At 40.2% G+C, this 13072-nt stretch overlaps 1 protein-coding gene across 1 annotated transcript in view; it reads left to right on the top strand.

Annotated features, from left to right (window-relative positions):
- Positions 1-5097: 5097 nt before the first annotated feature.
- ism1 (isthmin 1) overlaps positions 5098-13072 on the top strand; it is a 12274-nt gene continuing 4299 nt past the window's right edge. The window contains exons 1-2 of the mRNA XM_024298083.2: positions 5098-6082; positions 12394-12609. Of these exons, the coding sequence (XP_024153851.1) occupies positions 5945-6082; positions 12394-12609 (354 nt within the window). The 5' untranslated portion in view covers positions 5098-5944. The remainder of the gene's footprint in view (positions 6083-12393; positions 12610-13072) is intronic.

Below are 13072 nucleotides of genomic sequence, written 5' to 3'. Positions count from 1 at the left end.
GGAGCTGTTGTTCTGGAAGTTTCCTCAAAGTGGAACGCCACTTTCATCTGGGTGATAAATGGCAGCCTTTCTGAGCGCCGTAGATCACGCAGCAATTACTCCTTTGACGTGCAGTTAAATCTCAACAAATACAGAAGGTGTCACGGCTTGTTTTGTGGCGAGACTGCTCCTGCACTCAGAGTCTAAACAACTTAATTGATGATGTTTTAAAGACCTGCTGCTCCCAAACTGTGCAGCCATCGTGAAGGTAAGTATGCTGAGCATGCAGCACCTGAGCCAACAGAAACCTAACCTAGCAATTAGCGCTGAACCCTAAATTCTCATGGTATGGAGTAATCATCTGATTAACTGAGGAAGGATTATAGCTGGATAAAAAATATGCTTTCACAATGCATCAAGCTGGCACTTGTTTTTCTTGGGGATATTTCTGTTTGGGTTCTCCCGTCCACGACTTTAGGGATTTCATTTCAGAAGATTTGGCAAAAAAATGCAGCTCACGGCTCTACGAAACCAAAACGAAAAACTAACCTCAACTGTTTCTAATGGATCAATTTGTTCATGAAGTTAATCCTTCACATCTGGCTCCGATAGCCAAAGAAAATCTGGAACAGCTTAATCATTAAATCTGTGATGTCATTCTAATACTCGGTAAAGACGTTGAGGAGCAGCTGAAAGGTGGCCTCTTTTGTTGGATTAAGCTGCGCTAATGTCTTTCGGATGTCTGCGATTCCGCTTTGTGTACTTTTATGCATAAGTCTGAATGTGAACACACCTCAGTTCACAGCAGAAAACCTGATGTGTGTGAAGAGAAACTGAAAGTTTGGTCCTCAAACATGAAGCTGAGCAGACGGGGGCTGTTTAAATACCAGGGGGGATAAAGGAAGACAAACACAAACCAGATGAAACTGGAAAATCTGTCCAAATATGATTCATTTGGGATTAAAAAATGTGAAATTGTTAGTAGTTCAGAGCATTTTTCCCATTGATTTATCTTTAATTGTATTGTATTGATTTCAATTTTTTTTTAGTTCAACTCTAGTCATTGTTTTTACAGATATTTTTCATTAACCATCTTCTTCCACTCATCCAGTACTAGTCTTGGGGGCATCAGTTTAAGAAAAGATGTCCAGCACATGGCTTATATTACACCATAATTCCACAAAGAACCTGTAACTGTCTAAATTCTGAGCTGTAAATGTTCTTGTTTTTTTTACCGCAAAAATCACAAGAAAATCATTTAAACATGTTTTTGTGGCAATGATTGGTATCCATCTATTTAGTTCAACACTATTTTCTTTTGTTAACAGATATTCGTCATTATAGTACAATAATTACACAATAAACCTGAAATTGTAAAAAAAAAAATTAGACAAATTCAGAGTGGTAAATGTTCTTTTTTTGCTGCCACAAACAAAAAGATGAGATCATAATGGGTTTTTGACAAAGATCTAACACGTAGAGACAAAATAAAAGAGAAGAAATCCAAAAAATCCAAAGAAAAAGTAGAACAATGGGGAAATGTCTAAAGACAGGCAAAGCTCCACTAAATTGTTTTGGATTTATTCCAAGAATTGCATCATACTTCTTGTTTTGTTTGTTTTAAACTAGAAATGTCAAAGCTAAAAGCTTTTTCATGTTAAATTTTGATTGAAAATGTGTTATCAGGGGGTTCTGTGTCGTTTTACATCATTGTAAACAGCCAACGTGATTGGTAATTGACCAGCAAGTTCAGAGTCTGAGATCTGAGTGACTTCAGTAACTTCTAAAACATTTATTTAAATTCTGCATTAAACTGTCTATGTAAATTTAAAAAAAGTTTAAGAACATTTTAGCAAACACATAAACTCATATACTACTAATCTTAAACATTTGTTAAGTTGCTGTTTTCTGTTGTTTCCTTATTTTGGCCCCTTTTTTTTTTTTACCTTCCTTGTCTTCCGTCTCCAAACTAATAAAATTAAGATTACGAAAGACGAAATGGTTTCATAAAAAAGTAACTCTGGACATCCCAGGGAGGAGTCTATTTAACTCATTCTGTCCCAAGAACCTTTCTTATTTCTGTTTGGCTGGGATTTGAAAAAACAGCAGAAAACATCAAACTGTTTGTTTTTAGCTCCACATCAGAGGTGTCGCTTTCAAACGGGCCAAAGTGACCAATAACACCAGAAAGTCAGTCAAGGTGGGGAGCACGTGTGTTGCTAGGCTTCCTTCCATTTACTTGTAACTGCCTTCAGCTTCATCAGAAGTGGCAAATGGTCTGCTATGGCATTCAAAACATCTGTGCAGCTCGACTACTGGTGGCAGCTCTCCCAGGACCTGCCTGCCTGCCTGCACCAGCCTCTTTTGAACTGCAGATCTAAACGCGCTGCACTTATTGGAATGGCATGTAGCTGCTATTCTGAAGGGGGATCCTCTGCTACGCCTTTGATGTTCACCACTGTGTCCAAAGCAGGCCAACCATTCTTGCTGCTCTCTGTTTTTCATTTAGACAGAGACACTTCCAGTTTGAAGCCAAGCAGACAAAGCACAGAGGTGCACGATTTGGACAGCCGAAGACTTTGACAAAAAAAACAAGCTGTAAGACAGAGAACTCAGCATAGAGGGAGGGAGTGGTAGACTTCATAACATACAGAACACACTGACATGTCCATGTACTGTAGCTGTAAGTGCCTTCAGTCAGAGCGACTTTTTAATACCGCAGACAATCTGTTTAAAAAGCACATCAAACACTGGGTTAACACAGCAAACTGGTTTACATTGATTTATCATATGCTTCTCCCCCTTTGTCTGATCTATGCAATGATATGTGTCTTACATCTATTATAATGTCTCAAAATGTATGCATTTTCATCAACAGCACTTGTAGGTATTTTTGGCTAATTTTGGCTCATTGTAGTGATATTTTTACTTTGCAATGCCTCTGAGAAATAATATAATTAAATTAAATAAAAATAAGGAGGATTATGAAGCTAGTTTTGATTAAAAACTCACTCAATTTCATCACAGGCAAATCTGTCAGAGTGATAAAATTCAGTCAGCAGTCTGTCTCCCCCTCTGGTCACTGGCGGGAACAGACTCCAGAGGACTGAATGCACTTCATCTACCAGCAACCCCAACCCACAGTTCCTGGATGCCACCCACCTGTCTTCATCTTTTCTCATAGCCGTTTTCTTGCGGACATTTGTGCACTTTTTAACATTGGTTGTGTCAATCAACAACATGGCACTTAAGCACTGCACAGATCATCGCTCAGTGCAAAGTATTGTTTGTGCCACTCAGTCAGCATACCGAGCATTTCATCTTGACCTGATCTCCTGTTCACCTGATCCTGCTTCGCCTTGATTCTGCTTGTTTGCTGTCCGCCCGGTTTCTTGCCTGGATCCTGACCACTCTGGTTATCTGATGCCCTCATGCTTGGTTTTGACTTCTGCCTGCCTGACTTTGATTTAGCTCTTTGGACTTAAAGCTGTTCTTGACTCCTATTCTTTTGGTCTGAGCTAATAAACCTGCTGCATTTGAAACCAGCTGTCTGCCCGTTTGTGACAAAAATTTATGTAAAGTGTCTGTATAAATCACAAATAATACTTAATCTGGAACTGCTTTAGGGGGAACTTCTTAAAAACACTAAATGAATAAAATATATATTTTTATTATCATTACTATGAAGGCAAATTAAAAACAAAAGCTTTGAACACTATCCTAAAGAATCTGGCACAATTCTTCTGATTTGGATTACGTTTGCGATTAATGGTTTTTCAATTATCTTATTTCACATACTTATTAGTTAGGCTACTTTTCAACAGGATGTAATGACTTGTTTAAAGACAATAAATCTTGAATATCTTGTTGAGTCGTTTGATGTTAAAACAATTTTTTAATTCATATCTTCAATAAAACAACTTTTCTGGCTAATGATTTACATATAATTTAACAATGTTATATTAAAATAGGAAATTCTTGTTCTTATTTTAATTAATCTTAAAATACAGTTGTTGCGCTTAAAATATATATATATATATATATTTATGAAAAAGTATAACAATGGATCTAAATATACCTACATTAAAGATATTTCACTTTTCTTCATAATATTGGCCTATTTTCTGACATAATATTTCTAATTATCATTTCAAAATCCCTAATTATGGGTTTTTAGGGCTAATAAAACAAATTCTACCAGTTCTATTGACAGTTTTTTTACACTTATGACTAATGAGAAACATCTTGTATTCAATACTTTTAACTTTTTATGAGAAAGATATTGTTTCCAGTGTGCGTGGAGTTTTGGTTTAGCCTGGGGTGCAGAAAGCTGTCAATCACATATGGAACCAGTTGTTAAGGCAAATGGAAATTTAAATAAAAACACACGCAAACTATAAAGGTTTGAACCATTTGTCTAACTTAAGTGATGCTTTGGAGCTCTTTCTGTTTGAGTTTGCGACATGGACAGTATAATGCAAATATAAACCACCAATCATGACTTAGCTTCAAATGATTGTATTTGCTTTGCCACTTTAAAGTGGATGTAGTTCTTCACTTAAACCTCCATGAGAGTCTGAAATACAAAAGACAGTCCGTCCCAGATAGAAGCTGTCAATGTCCTTTTCTTCCTCGTCTGCCTTGAAAAGTCACTTAATTCCCACTCTGACCATCTTTTGATCTATTTTCAAAGCTTTCCCAGTGGAATTATAATTATTATGTAGCTAACTTTCTTTTTAAAAAGTTTTCTAGGACATAGTTTCTGCAGAGTGACAGTAGTTCATCAGAAATTCACCTCTGAGTTGTGGTGGGACTGTTGACGCAGAGCAACCCCGTCCCCATTTCCCATCATCTGCATACATGCTGTCCCGCTAGCTTTCAGCCCCTCACACCCGCAACCTAACATTAGCGGTGCAACAAAAATGGCGAGCAATATCAGCGCTATCCAGCCGTACAGTTGAAACCCAAATGCCAGCTCAGGCGAGGAAAACCTTAGAAGACGTACATGGTTCTAGTGGATGGATCAGAATGGGTGGTGCCCAGTGTATTTTCTACGTCACAAATGTGATTTTTTTAATTTGCTCCTGACTGACAATTAAAAAAAGGAAATATTCAAAAATGCAATTTTAATCTTAATTGTTTTCATAAATGTCTTTCATTATCACCAAAAACACCCTTTTCATCACAGTGGGTCTTTAACTTGGCGAGGAGGAAAGAGTTAACCGGGGGGAGGGCGCCCGTGCTGGCGCGTTTGGTATAAAAGCACCTCTAGAGCGCACAACAGGACCAGCGTGTGTCTGAGGAGCCCTGCTTACATTCGGGTTGACTTTTCTCCTCCAGCAGGACTCGACGGAGACGCACGCCTGCGCGCGCACTGACCACCGTAATGGATGAATTCTGAAACAGACGCGCGCAGTTCAGAACTAACTTAGAAAACCGAGTTCTTTGTCAAACTACCTGTAACCTGAAGACATTCTCCTCGAGTCATGCGCTGGATTAGATCTCACAGAATGTAGAAAGAAGAAGAAACGGACCGAGAGGAGCAACCTGTGGCAGCAGCAGGAGGAGGAGGAGGCAGCTGGAGGCGCGCTGAGCGGAGGTCTGAGCGGGGACGGAAACTTGGAGCTGCAGGCTGGATCCGCGCTGCAGGACGCACAGAGGTGTTCAGAGCTTCAGCTTTGATCTGCAGCTTCTTCAACCCGTATGAAGACACTTAAAAAAAAACAGGGAAATACTTCTCCAAAAAGGAGTGGCCCCAGAGACACTTAACCACTTTCTTTGGCATCCCCTCCTTTTGGATCCTTTTCCCTTTTGTTTTTGAAATTCTGATCCCGAAGTGGCTCCGAAGTGGTGTTGCGGCTCCTCGTCCCCGGCGGATCCGGAGATCGGAGTCTCTGCACCGGTAGGAGGCGGAGTCGGGGCTCCGGCCACGCCGGAACCTCCGAAGAGCGGCCGCGTCAAGAGGATGGTGCGGCTGGCGGCGGAGCTGCTGCTGCTCCTGGGACTTCTGCTGCTGACTCTGCACATCACCGTGCTGCGGAGCAACCCGCTGCCTCAGGCCAACGCAACCCGGAGCCTGGACCAGGACGCGGCGCCCGCAGAGGTGAGTCTGGAGGCTTTCAAGCCCCCATGCGCCCCGGGGTCTGAGGGGGTCTGTGCTGGCACACATGGATGTTTTCTCCAACCATGATCCAGGGTCAGAGATCAACCCCCCACGCCGGACACACCTCCCCAATGGTACCTGCAGGGACCCCTCTGTCATCAGAAGCTCACTTGTTAACGCAGAAGGTCAAAGTTGAGTCCTAGAGGGTGTTTGAAGAGTCCAGCATCAACCTGATCTGTTCAGGGTCAATGTTTAGCTTTAAATGAATCACTTTGAGATCAATTTGTGTCAAGAAATACTGATGTCAGATAAAGATGCAAGTTCTGATCTGAGATTTGTTAAACCCTAAATCCCACATGTCTAAAGTATGGCCACATTCACATTTCTACCAGGCTGCAGGCTCCTGCCATAAAATCCATGATATGAGCACTTTCTTAGAACTGTGCATATGTAGAATTTTATGTTGTTGTTCTTCACCTTTTGGCACATCCTGTCAGGGGTCACTGCACATTTGGTTTGGCAAGAGCTTTACACCAGATGCCCTTCCTGACACAACCCTGTACTTTATTCGGGATGGGGACCAGCACAGGGAGACCCAGACGTGGACTCCCTTTGTACTATAGCTGTAGTGTGAAGGGTCTTGCCTAAGGATCCCTCACAGGATGAAGCTCAAGATAGAGGATTTCTTCTTTAATTTTTGGTCAGCAAATGACGAATTCACAGTATTCATTAAATAGTTAGTTTGCATTCAATTTTATTAAAACAATTAGACTGAATGGCTGGAAAATTTGTCCCCCTTTGCAAACATTTTAGACAGTAAAGGCTTTTAAATGAGAATATCTGAACATTTTAAATGTGGTTTAACCAATACCTGTCATCTGTCAGTAATATGTTTGTCCATTGAACGCTGTTTCCTCGAGAATACTTTATGATTTGTTGAAATAACTCCAGGACTCGGGTCATGATCCCAGTCAGCATCACTCTTATCTCTGAATTACTTTCCCGTCTGTGTTTCGCTGGACATTAGACCATGCAAAGATGAGGAAACATCCCAGGAATTTATTGAATATTTGTCACCCGGCCAAATGTTGGATTGGATGAGCAGGATGAGAAGCAGCAGGGAGTTACTCCTGAGGGATCAAAGAGGAAACACGAAACATACACCTCTTCTCCTAAGTTCAACATCCCTTTTGTCATTTGTCCAATTTTTCCAAGATTCCTTCTGGAGATAACACCAGAGGCATGCTTTGAACACCGTTTTTTTATTATTCTCTCCTGCAGGTATGCCTCACTAACTCTGGGTGATGTCACCTTTCAGCCATGCTTGTCCAGACCTACAGTACGCAGTGGTGTCAATTTAAAGAGGCATTCACAGGAAGACAAAAAAACAGGAAACAGCTTTGTGCACCTGAAGTGCAGAGAGGAAACTCTAGACGCTCTCTGCAGAGTGAATATCAGGGTTTTCTGCGTCTTTGGTTTCATCAGAAGAAAAACAAACATTTGTGCTCGGCCATCATGAGGTGTGTGTCGATGGAGGGATGCTTCTATTCTACATGAGTGATCACTGAAAGCATCTGGCACAACGTGAACTGCCTTCATTTCCTGCCAGCCTCTCTAAGTGGGGGGGGGGACCCCTGAGTTGCTTCCAATTGAAAATGGAGTCATGCCCCTTTAAGCAGCTCCTCACAGAGGGAGAAAGAGGGGTGGCGGGAAAAGAAGATACCCTGAGAAGGAGAGGGGGTTGTTTGTGTGTGCAAGTGCTCATTCATGGCATGTTGAAGCTGAGGGGGGAGGCTGAGGAGGCCCCAGATAAACTGAGAACCGGTGTGTCACTTTTGATCTTCAAATGAACACATGTTCTTCTGGCATTGACTGACAGAGACTGTAAAACAGCCCCAGACTGCACACTCTTTCAGATTTAAGCAGGTTTCTCCTGAGCTCTGTTATGGTTACACTTAATACACACAATCTATTATTCTGACCCCCGGACAGAAGGACTAGATTGTTTTTGCAATTCTCCTTTGAGCGAAAATTTCACCCCTGTCACATACTCAAAAACACACCTGGTACCTGGTGAAAATGAATTTTTGACATAGTGAACAACCCCTCCAAAAAAAATGACATCACGTGTGTCAGGGATATCCAAAGGAAGTTTTGAGGACGGCCACAAGACCCATAGCCTGGTGGACTTCTGGACAAAGTGTGAAATTTGGTAATTTTCACATTTTCCCTCATTACGGGAAAAGAAAACTTGGTAGCACTTTAGATGAGGTGCTGCGAAACACTCAATATAATTTTGAAAAAGATAGTTCATACATTTATTAAGCTTTTTAGCAGTTTATTAATATGTCCTTTGTAGACAATTACCTCATTTTAGATGTTAATTAATCTTACAAAGTATGTTAATAAACCTAATTGGGCTTATTGTGCTAATTTTGTGCTAATTTTGTGCTAATAATTTGCACACTCGGATCAAAGTTAAGTCCATAACCACTGCTAAAGCTTTGTTGACCTTTGAGCTTCCCCTGACCAAAAAGTAGTAGTCTGAAAGTTTATTTTATGAAGTATACTTGAGTACAAGTATAGCAAGTGTACCATAGACTACCATAGACTTGTGTACATGTAGTGTAGGAAGAGTACTATGTGAATCTTCATACTAATTTGGAACATTTAAGTTCTACAATTTAAAGATATATAGAAAGTAAACTTCAAGTGTACTGACTAAGGCCGAATTCAACCCTCATGCTCTCTTATAGGGTCCACATGACCCCAGCCTTACATTGATATGACAAAGGTGGACAGGATTGAAAATCCAGTGAAGAAAAAAAATCATGGAAAAAGCTTGCTTTGTTTTTTAGTGCGCTGTCCTGTGGGGTCCAGGTGACCCCACTTTTAATGTAAACATGCCTAGGATAGCACAAGGGCTACGCTGAACATACGATATGACTATACTAGGAATGTGGGCGTGGTTAAGAAAAAACCTCAGTTGCCAAGGAAACCCAAAAGTTTAATTTATTTATAAAGTATTCTTCTAAAAATTGCATCAACCTGTTTGTCAACCCCAGGCGACCAAAAAATAAAATGGTTGCTATGGATGTAAAACCAACAAAAAGCTACCATTTTGAAAAACAAGTTTTTTCATGAATTTGTCACGTGGAGCTCTGACCAGGCTGTCAGAGGCAGAGAGTGACAGGCCTGAACCAGTGTCTCCGCCACTGAGGTTGAGTCGAAAGAGTTATTTGGAGAGCAATGAGGGCAGGTTGCCCCTACGGGACATGCAACATTGTTTGCAGCTTTAATTCTCCTTATTCTACTAAATTGCTTGAAATAAAACAGTTTGGTGATGACCTTAAATTTTGACAGCTTTTCCTGCAGAGGGCCAAATTTCTCTTCCCTCCAGTTTTCTTTTGAAGCTTGTGTTGAAATTCTGCTTGAGACAGAAAGTCAGTGCGTGTCCTTCTTTTGGCCGACTTTTTGCAGCACCAAATCAAAGCCTTCTACTTTTGGATTTGCAGATAAAACTTTGTACAAAAAAGGGGGCTCTGATGGGGATTTGCGTCTGTTCTTTTGGCAGAACAGATTTAGTTTTATCTTCAAAGGTTTGGCTTTTAGCTGCAGAAAATACTTTTTTTTAAATGAAAAGATGCAAATGTCAGAGAGAAATTAAGCGTGAACATCTTTCTTGTGAACCAAGGATTATGAAACATGAAACATGGTGGCTTTCATTCACCTGTGAAGGCTCCTTTTGACATGATTGCACAATCGAGTAAAAAAATATTATGAAAGAGACTGAAATGCACTGATTTACACATGCTGTTTTATTGTTCTACTTTGATGCACATAAAAGATCCTAGAAACTTTATCATATTTCTAGATGTACTTAGAGAAAGAGACACAAAATAGAAGGAAAAATAACAGTTTAAGGATAAACCTGAAAAAATGTTAGCAGTTTTCTGTTTTAATTCTTTTTTATGAGCTGGAAAAATGTCATGAAATTCATCAAAACTGCAGTATAAACATCAGATTCTACGTGTAATCTGCAGGAAGCAGCATCAGGTTGAAGACCCTTCATCTGTTAGAATTTCTGGAATATTTGCTCTGATGTGAGAAAAACATTAAGTTATAAAAAAATCTTTAAATATCCCAAAGACAAATTTGTGCAAAAATAATGAAGTTTATAAATCCAATACACCTGGACTTATGACGATTCTCACTTTCTCTTGGTGAACCTACTGAGAACAACATGTTTGCATCATGTTTATGTTTTATTATCAGTGAGATTTAAGTGATTCTAGCTCTGATGGGGACATTTCTTGAAATTTAAAGGAAAGAAAGTGATTTTTTTCTTTTGCTTCTTTATTTTTAAGTAAAAAGACAAATTGCTGCTGAATAATCACTAATGTGTCCATTGTGCTTTTGCAAATCTGTATATTTTCACTGGAAGAGACTCATCATTTTTCAGTGTTTCAGTTCTCTTTTATCATTTTGTGGCTTTGTTGGAAACCTCATTTGTTTCACATTCCTTCCTGACAAACTGTTCCCAGGATTTAACGTAGTAGTCTCTCATGAATAAAGGTTAATTTAAAAATAACAATAAAATACCATATTTTACGGTGACAAATACCTCACATGATAAAATTTCGCTTATTGTACAGCAGAGAAGAGCTAACACCCTGAAGGGGGTTACGGTGCACAAAAGTTTAGTTCTTCCTAGTTTTCTATTCTGGATATTTCTTCCCAAGAAACTAAAAAGGAAAGAAAAAGAAAAAGAAAAAAAAAAGGAAAAAGAAAAAGCCAATAACAGAACGTTTGTGTTGTGATTTACACTTTATGGCACATAGACACATTTTTATGGGAGTCAAGTCATCAAACCATCTGCAACCATCAATCCAGGTTTTCACATCAGTCTCAGTTTCTATTCACACTTTAGTTTTATTCATGTCATTTTACATCTCATTCTGTTGGGTTCAAGGGGTAGGAAGGGTTGAGGGCTTTCTGTTTGTTTTATAATTTATTATTATTTTTTTTACTATATACTTGTAAAAAAAACTTTTTGCTCTGGCTGTATGAAAAGTGCATTCTAAATAAAGTTTAAATTTGAATTTGAAAATGTGAATTCAAACAGTCACACTTTTACAAATATTTTTACATTTTAGTAGTTGTAGAATGCTTTTAACTAAATGTTTAAGGTTAAAACAGTGGAAAATGTGCACTATCGGAATGAGAAGCTCAAAAAATATTGTAAAAAAAGATAATTTATGTCGTTATCCAGAGTTGGGAAAAATACCAAATTCTGATCATTTGTGTTGTTAATGTCAAGATGCACAAAATGTTCCAGATTTTATGGAATTTTTTTTATTACTGTCCTCTCTGAATGAAAACATTTTAATTATTGACTGGAATCTGTTGTCCAAAAACTTCCATAAAAACGAAGAATATTATCATACTTTCTCTTATCCCACTAATCAGCTTAAAAACCTCTTCACTTGGTGGTCGCAGAACTCTTTCCTGAAATTATGGCTGCTTTTGTAATTGTTTTAATTATACAGCAGAACCCCACGTTCAAAAAATGTGCTGTAAAAGTTCTTTCGAATCCATCATATCATCAGATGAAGTCTGGTCTCATCTGCTGGACACAAGCTGCAAACATTTCCAATCTCTCCAGTCCTGCTGTGCAGCTCCATTTACAGCATCTGCATCGCCCCACGGTGCAGCTCGGCTGGACACGAGCTGCACCACCGGGGGCCTTTATGCCCACCACAATGTAGCTGAGTTGACACTTTGTCTGTGACTGGCCACCGCAACCGTACAGCACCGCTTTCATAACGCCAAGCTGCAGAACGGCCACAAAAACACAGACAAAGAAGGAAAGCGAGACGCATGATTGATGCCTTCCTTTGAACTTATTTCTGCCACCAGAGATTGCATGATTGCCGACTACTTATGGCTGTCTGTCCAATTTAGAGGTAATTGTTTCTTCTGTGCATACCTGATGGAAGGGATATGCCTCAGCTGTCATTTTGGGATGGATTTACAACAGCGCCGGCACAGGACCAAGTGTTTTTCTGTCCTAAAGAACAGATATTCTTGGTGTGTTTGCTTAGGCCTCCCTGCATAGCAGGAAAACTCTTTTAGCTCTTTTCTACTAAAGAGCTAAATCTGTCCACAGCATATCACCATGGAGCAGCAGCTGGGTATTTATTTGCTAAAAAAGAGAAAAATACGTATTTTAGCTGTAAAATGGATCTGAATGCAGTTTGTGAAGCATAAAAATAAAAAGACTGTTGTGTCTCTTTTTGTTCCCTGAGCAGAAAAACAAAAATGGAAGGAGCCGCTCCTCTTCACAGCTGTCTCCTGAAAACCGAGGGTCTGGTCCGGAACATCGAACATCCCACCAACCGGCGTCCCATCCCTGGACACAGGACAGCAACGCCCGCCGGGACGGCCACGGATCGTTCCTCCTAGACTTGCACAACTTCCCCGACCTCTCCAAAGCTGACATCAACGGACAAAATCCCAACATCCAGGTGAGCATGTGTGTCCGCGCACCTGCCACGGCACTTTGATGCTTTCCCTGACTTTAGAGGTGGCTGCTCAAGCACACAGGGGCAGGAAGAGCAAACAGGCAGATGAACAATGGCGTCTCCTCACATCCTTTAACAGCAGCTTCCTCCCTCCTCGTTCCCTTTCACACTTCCTTAGTCCTATAGATAAGACAGAAACTTTAATGAATGTGACCAATAAAGATGGAGGCAGCTTCTAAAACCTCCCAGTGAGTCCCAATTGAACCACCCTCCTGAGTAATCTAAGAGCATCTTTGCATTTCTGAGGACGTCGCCGCTAAATTTGAGCGTGGACAAAGTGTATTAACATCTCAAGATGTGGAGGGAGAGGCACAGCTACCGATTGGGCAGGGGCGTGAGGCTGTGGGAGCTAAAGGGGAGGGGGGTGGTCTTTGATCCTGGGATTCATCTGGCTTTCATGGTCTGG

This window comes from Oryzias melastigma, linkage group LG15, assembly GCF_002922805.2.
Source record: "Oryzias melastigma strain HK-1 linkage group LG15, ASM292280v2, whole genome shotgun sequence".
Lineage (NCBI taxonomy): Eukaryota > Metazoa > Chordata > Actinopteri > Beloniformes > Adrianichthyidae > Oryzias > Oryzias melastigma.
The sequence above is the reverse complement of the archived record's forward strand: the minus strand, read 5'-3'. Positions and strand labels throughout refer to the sequence as shown.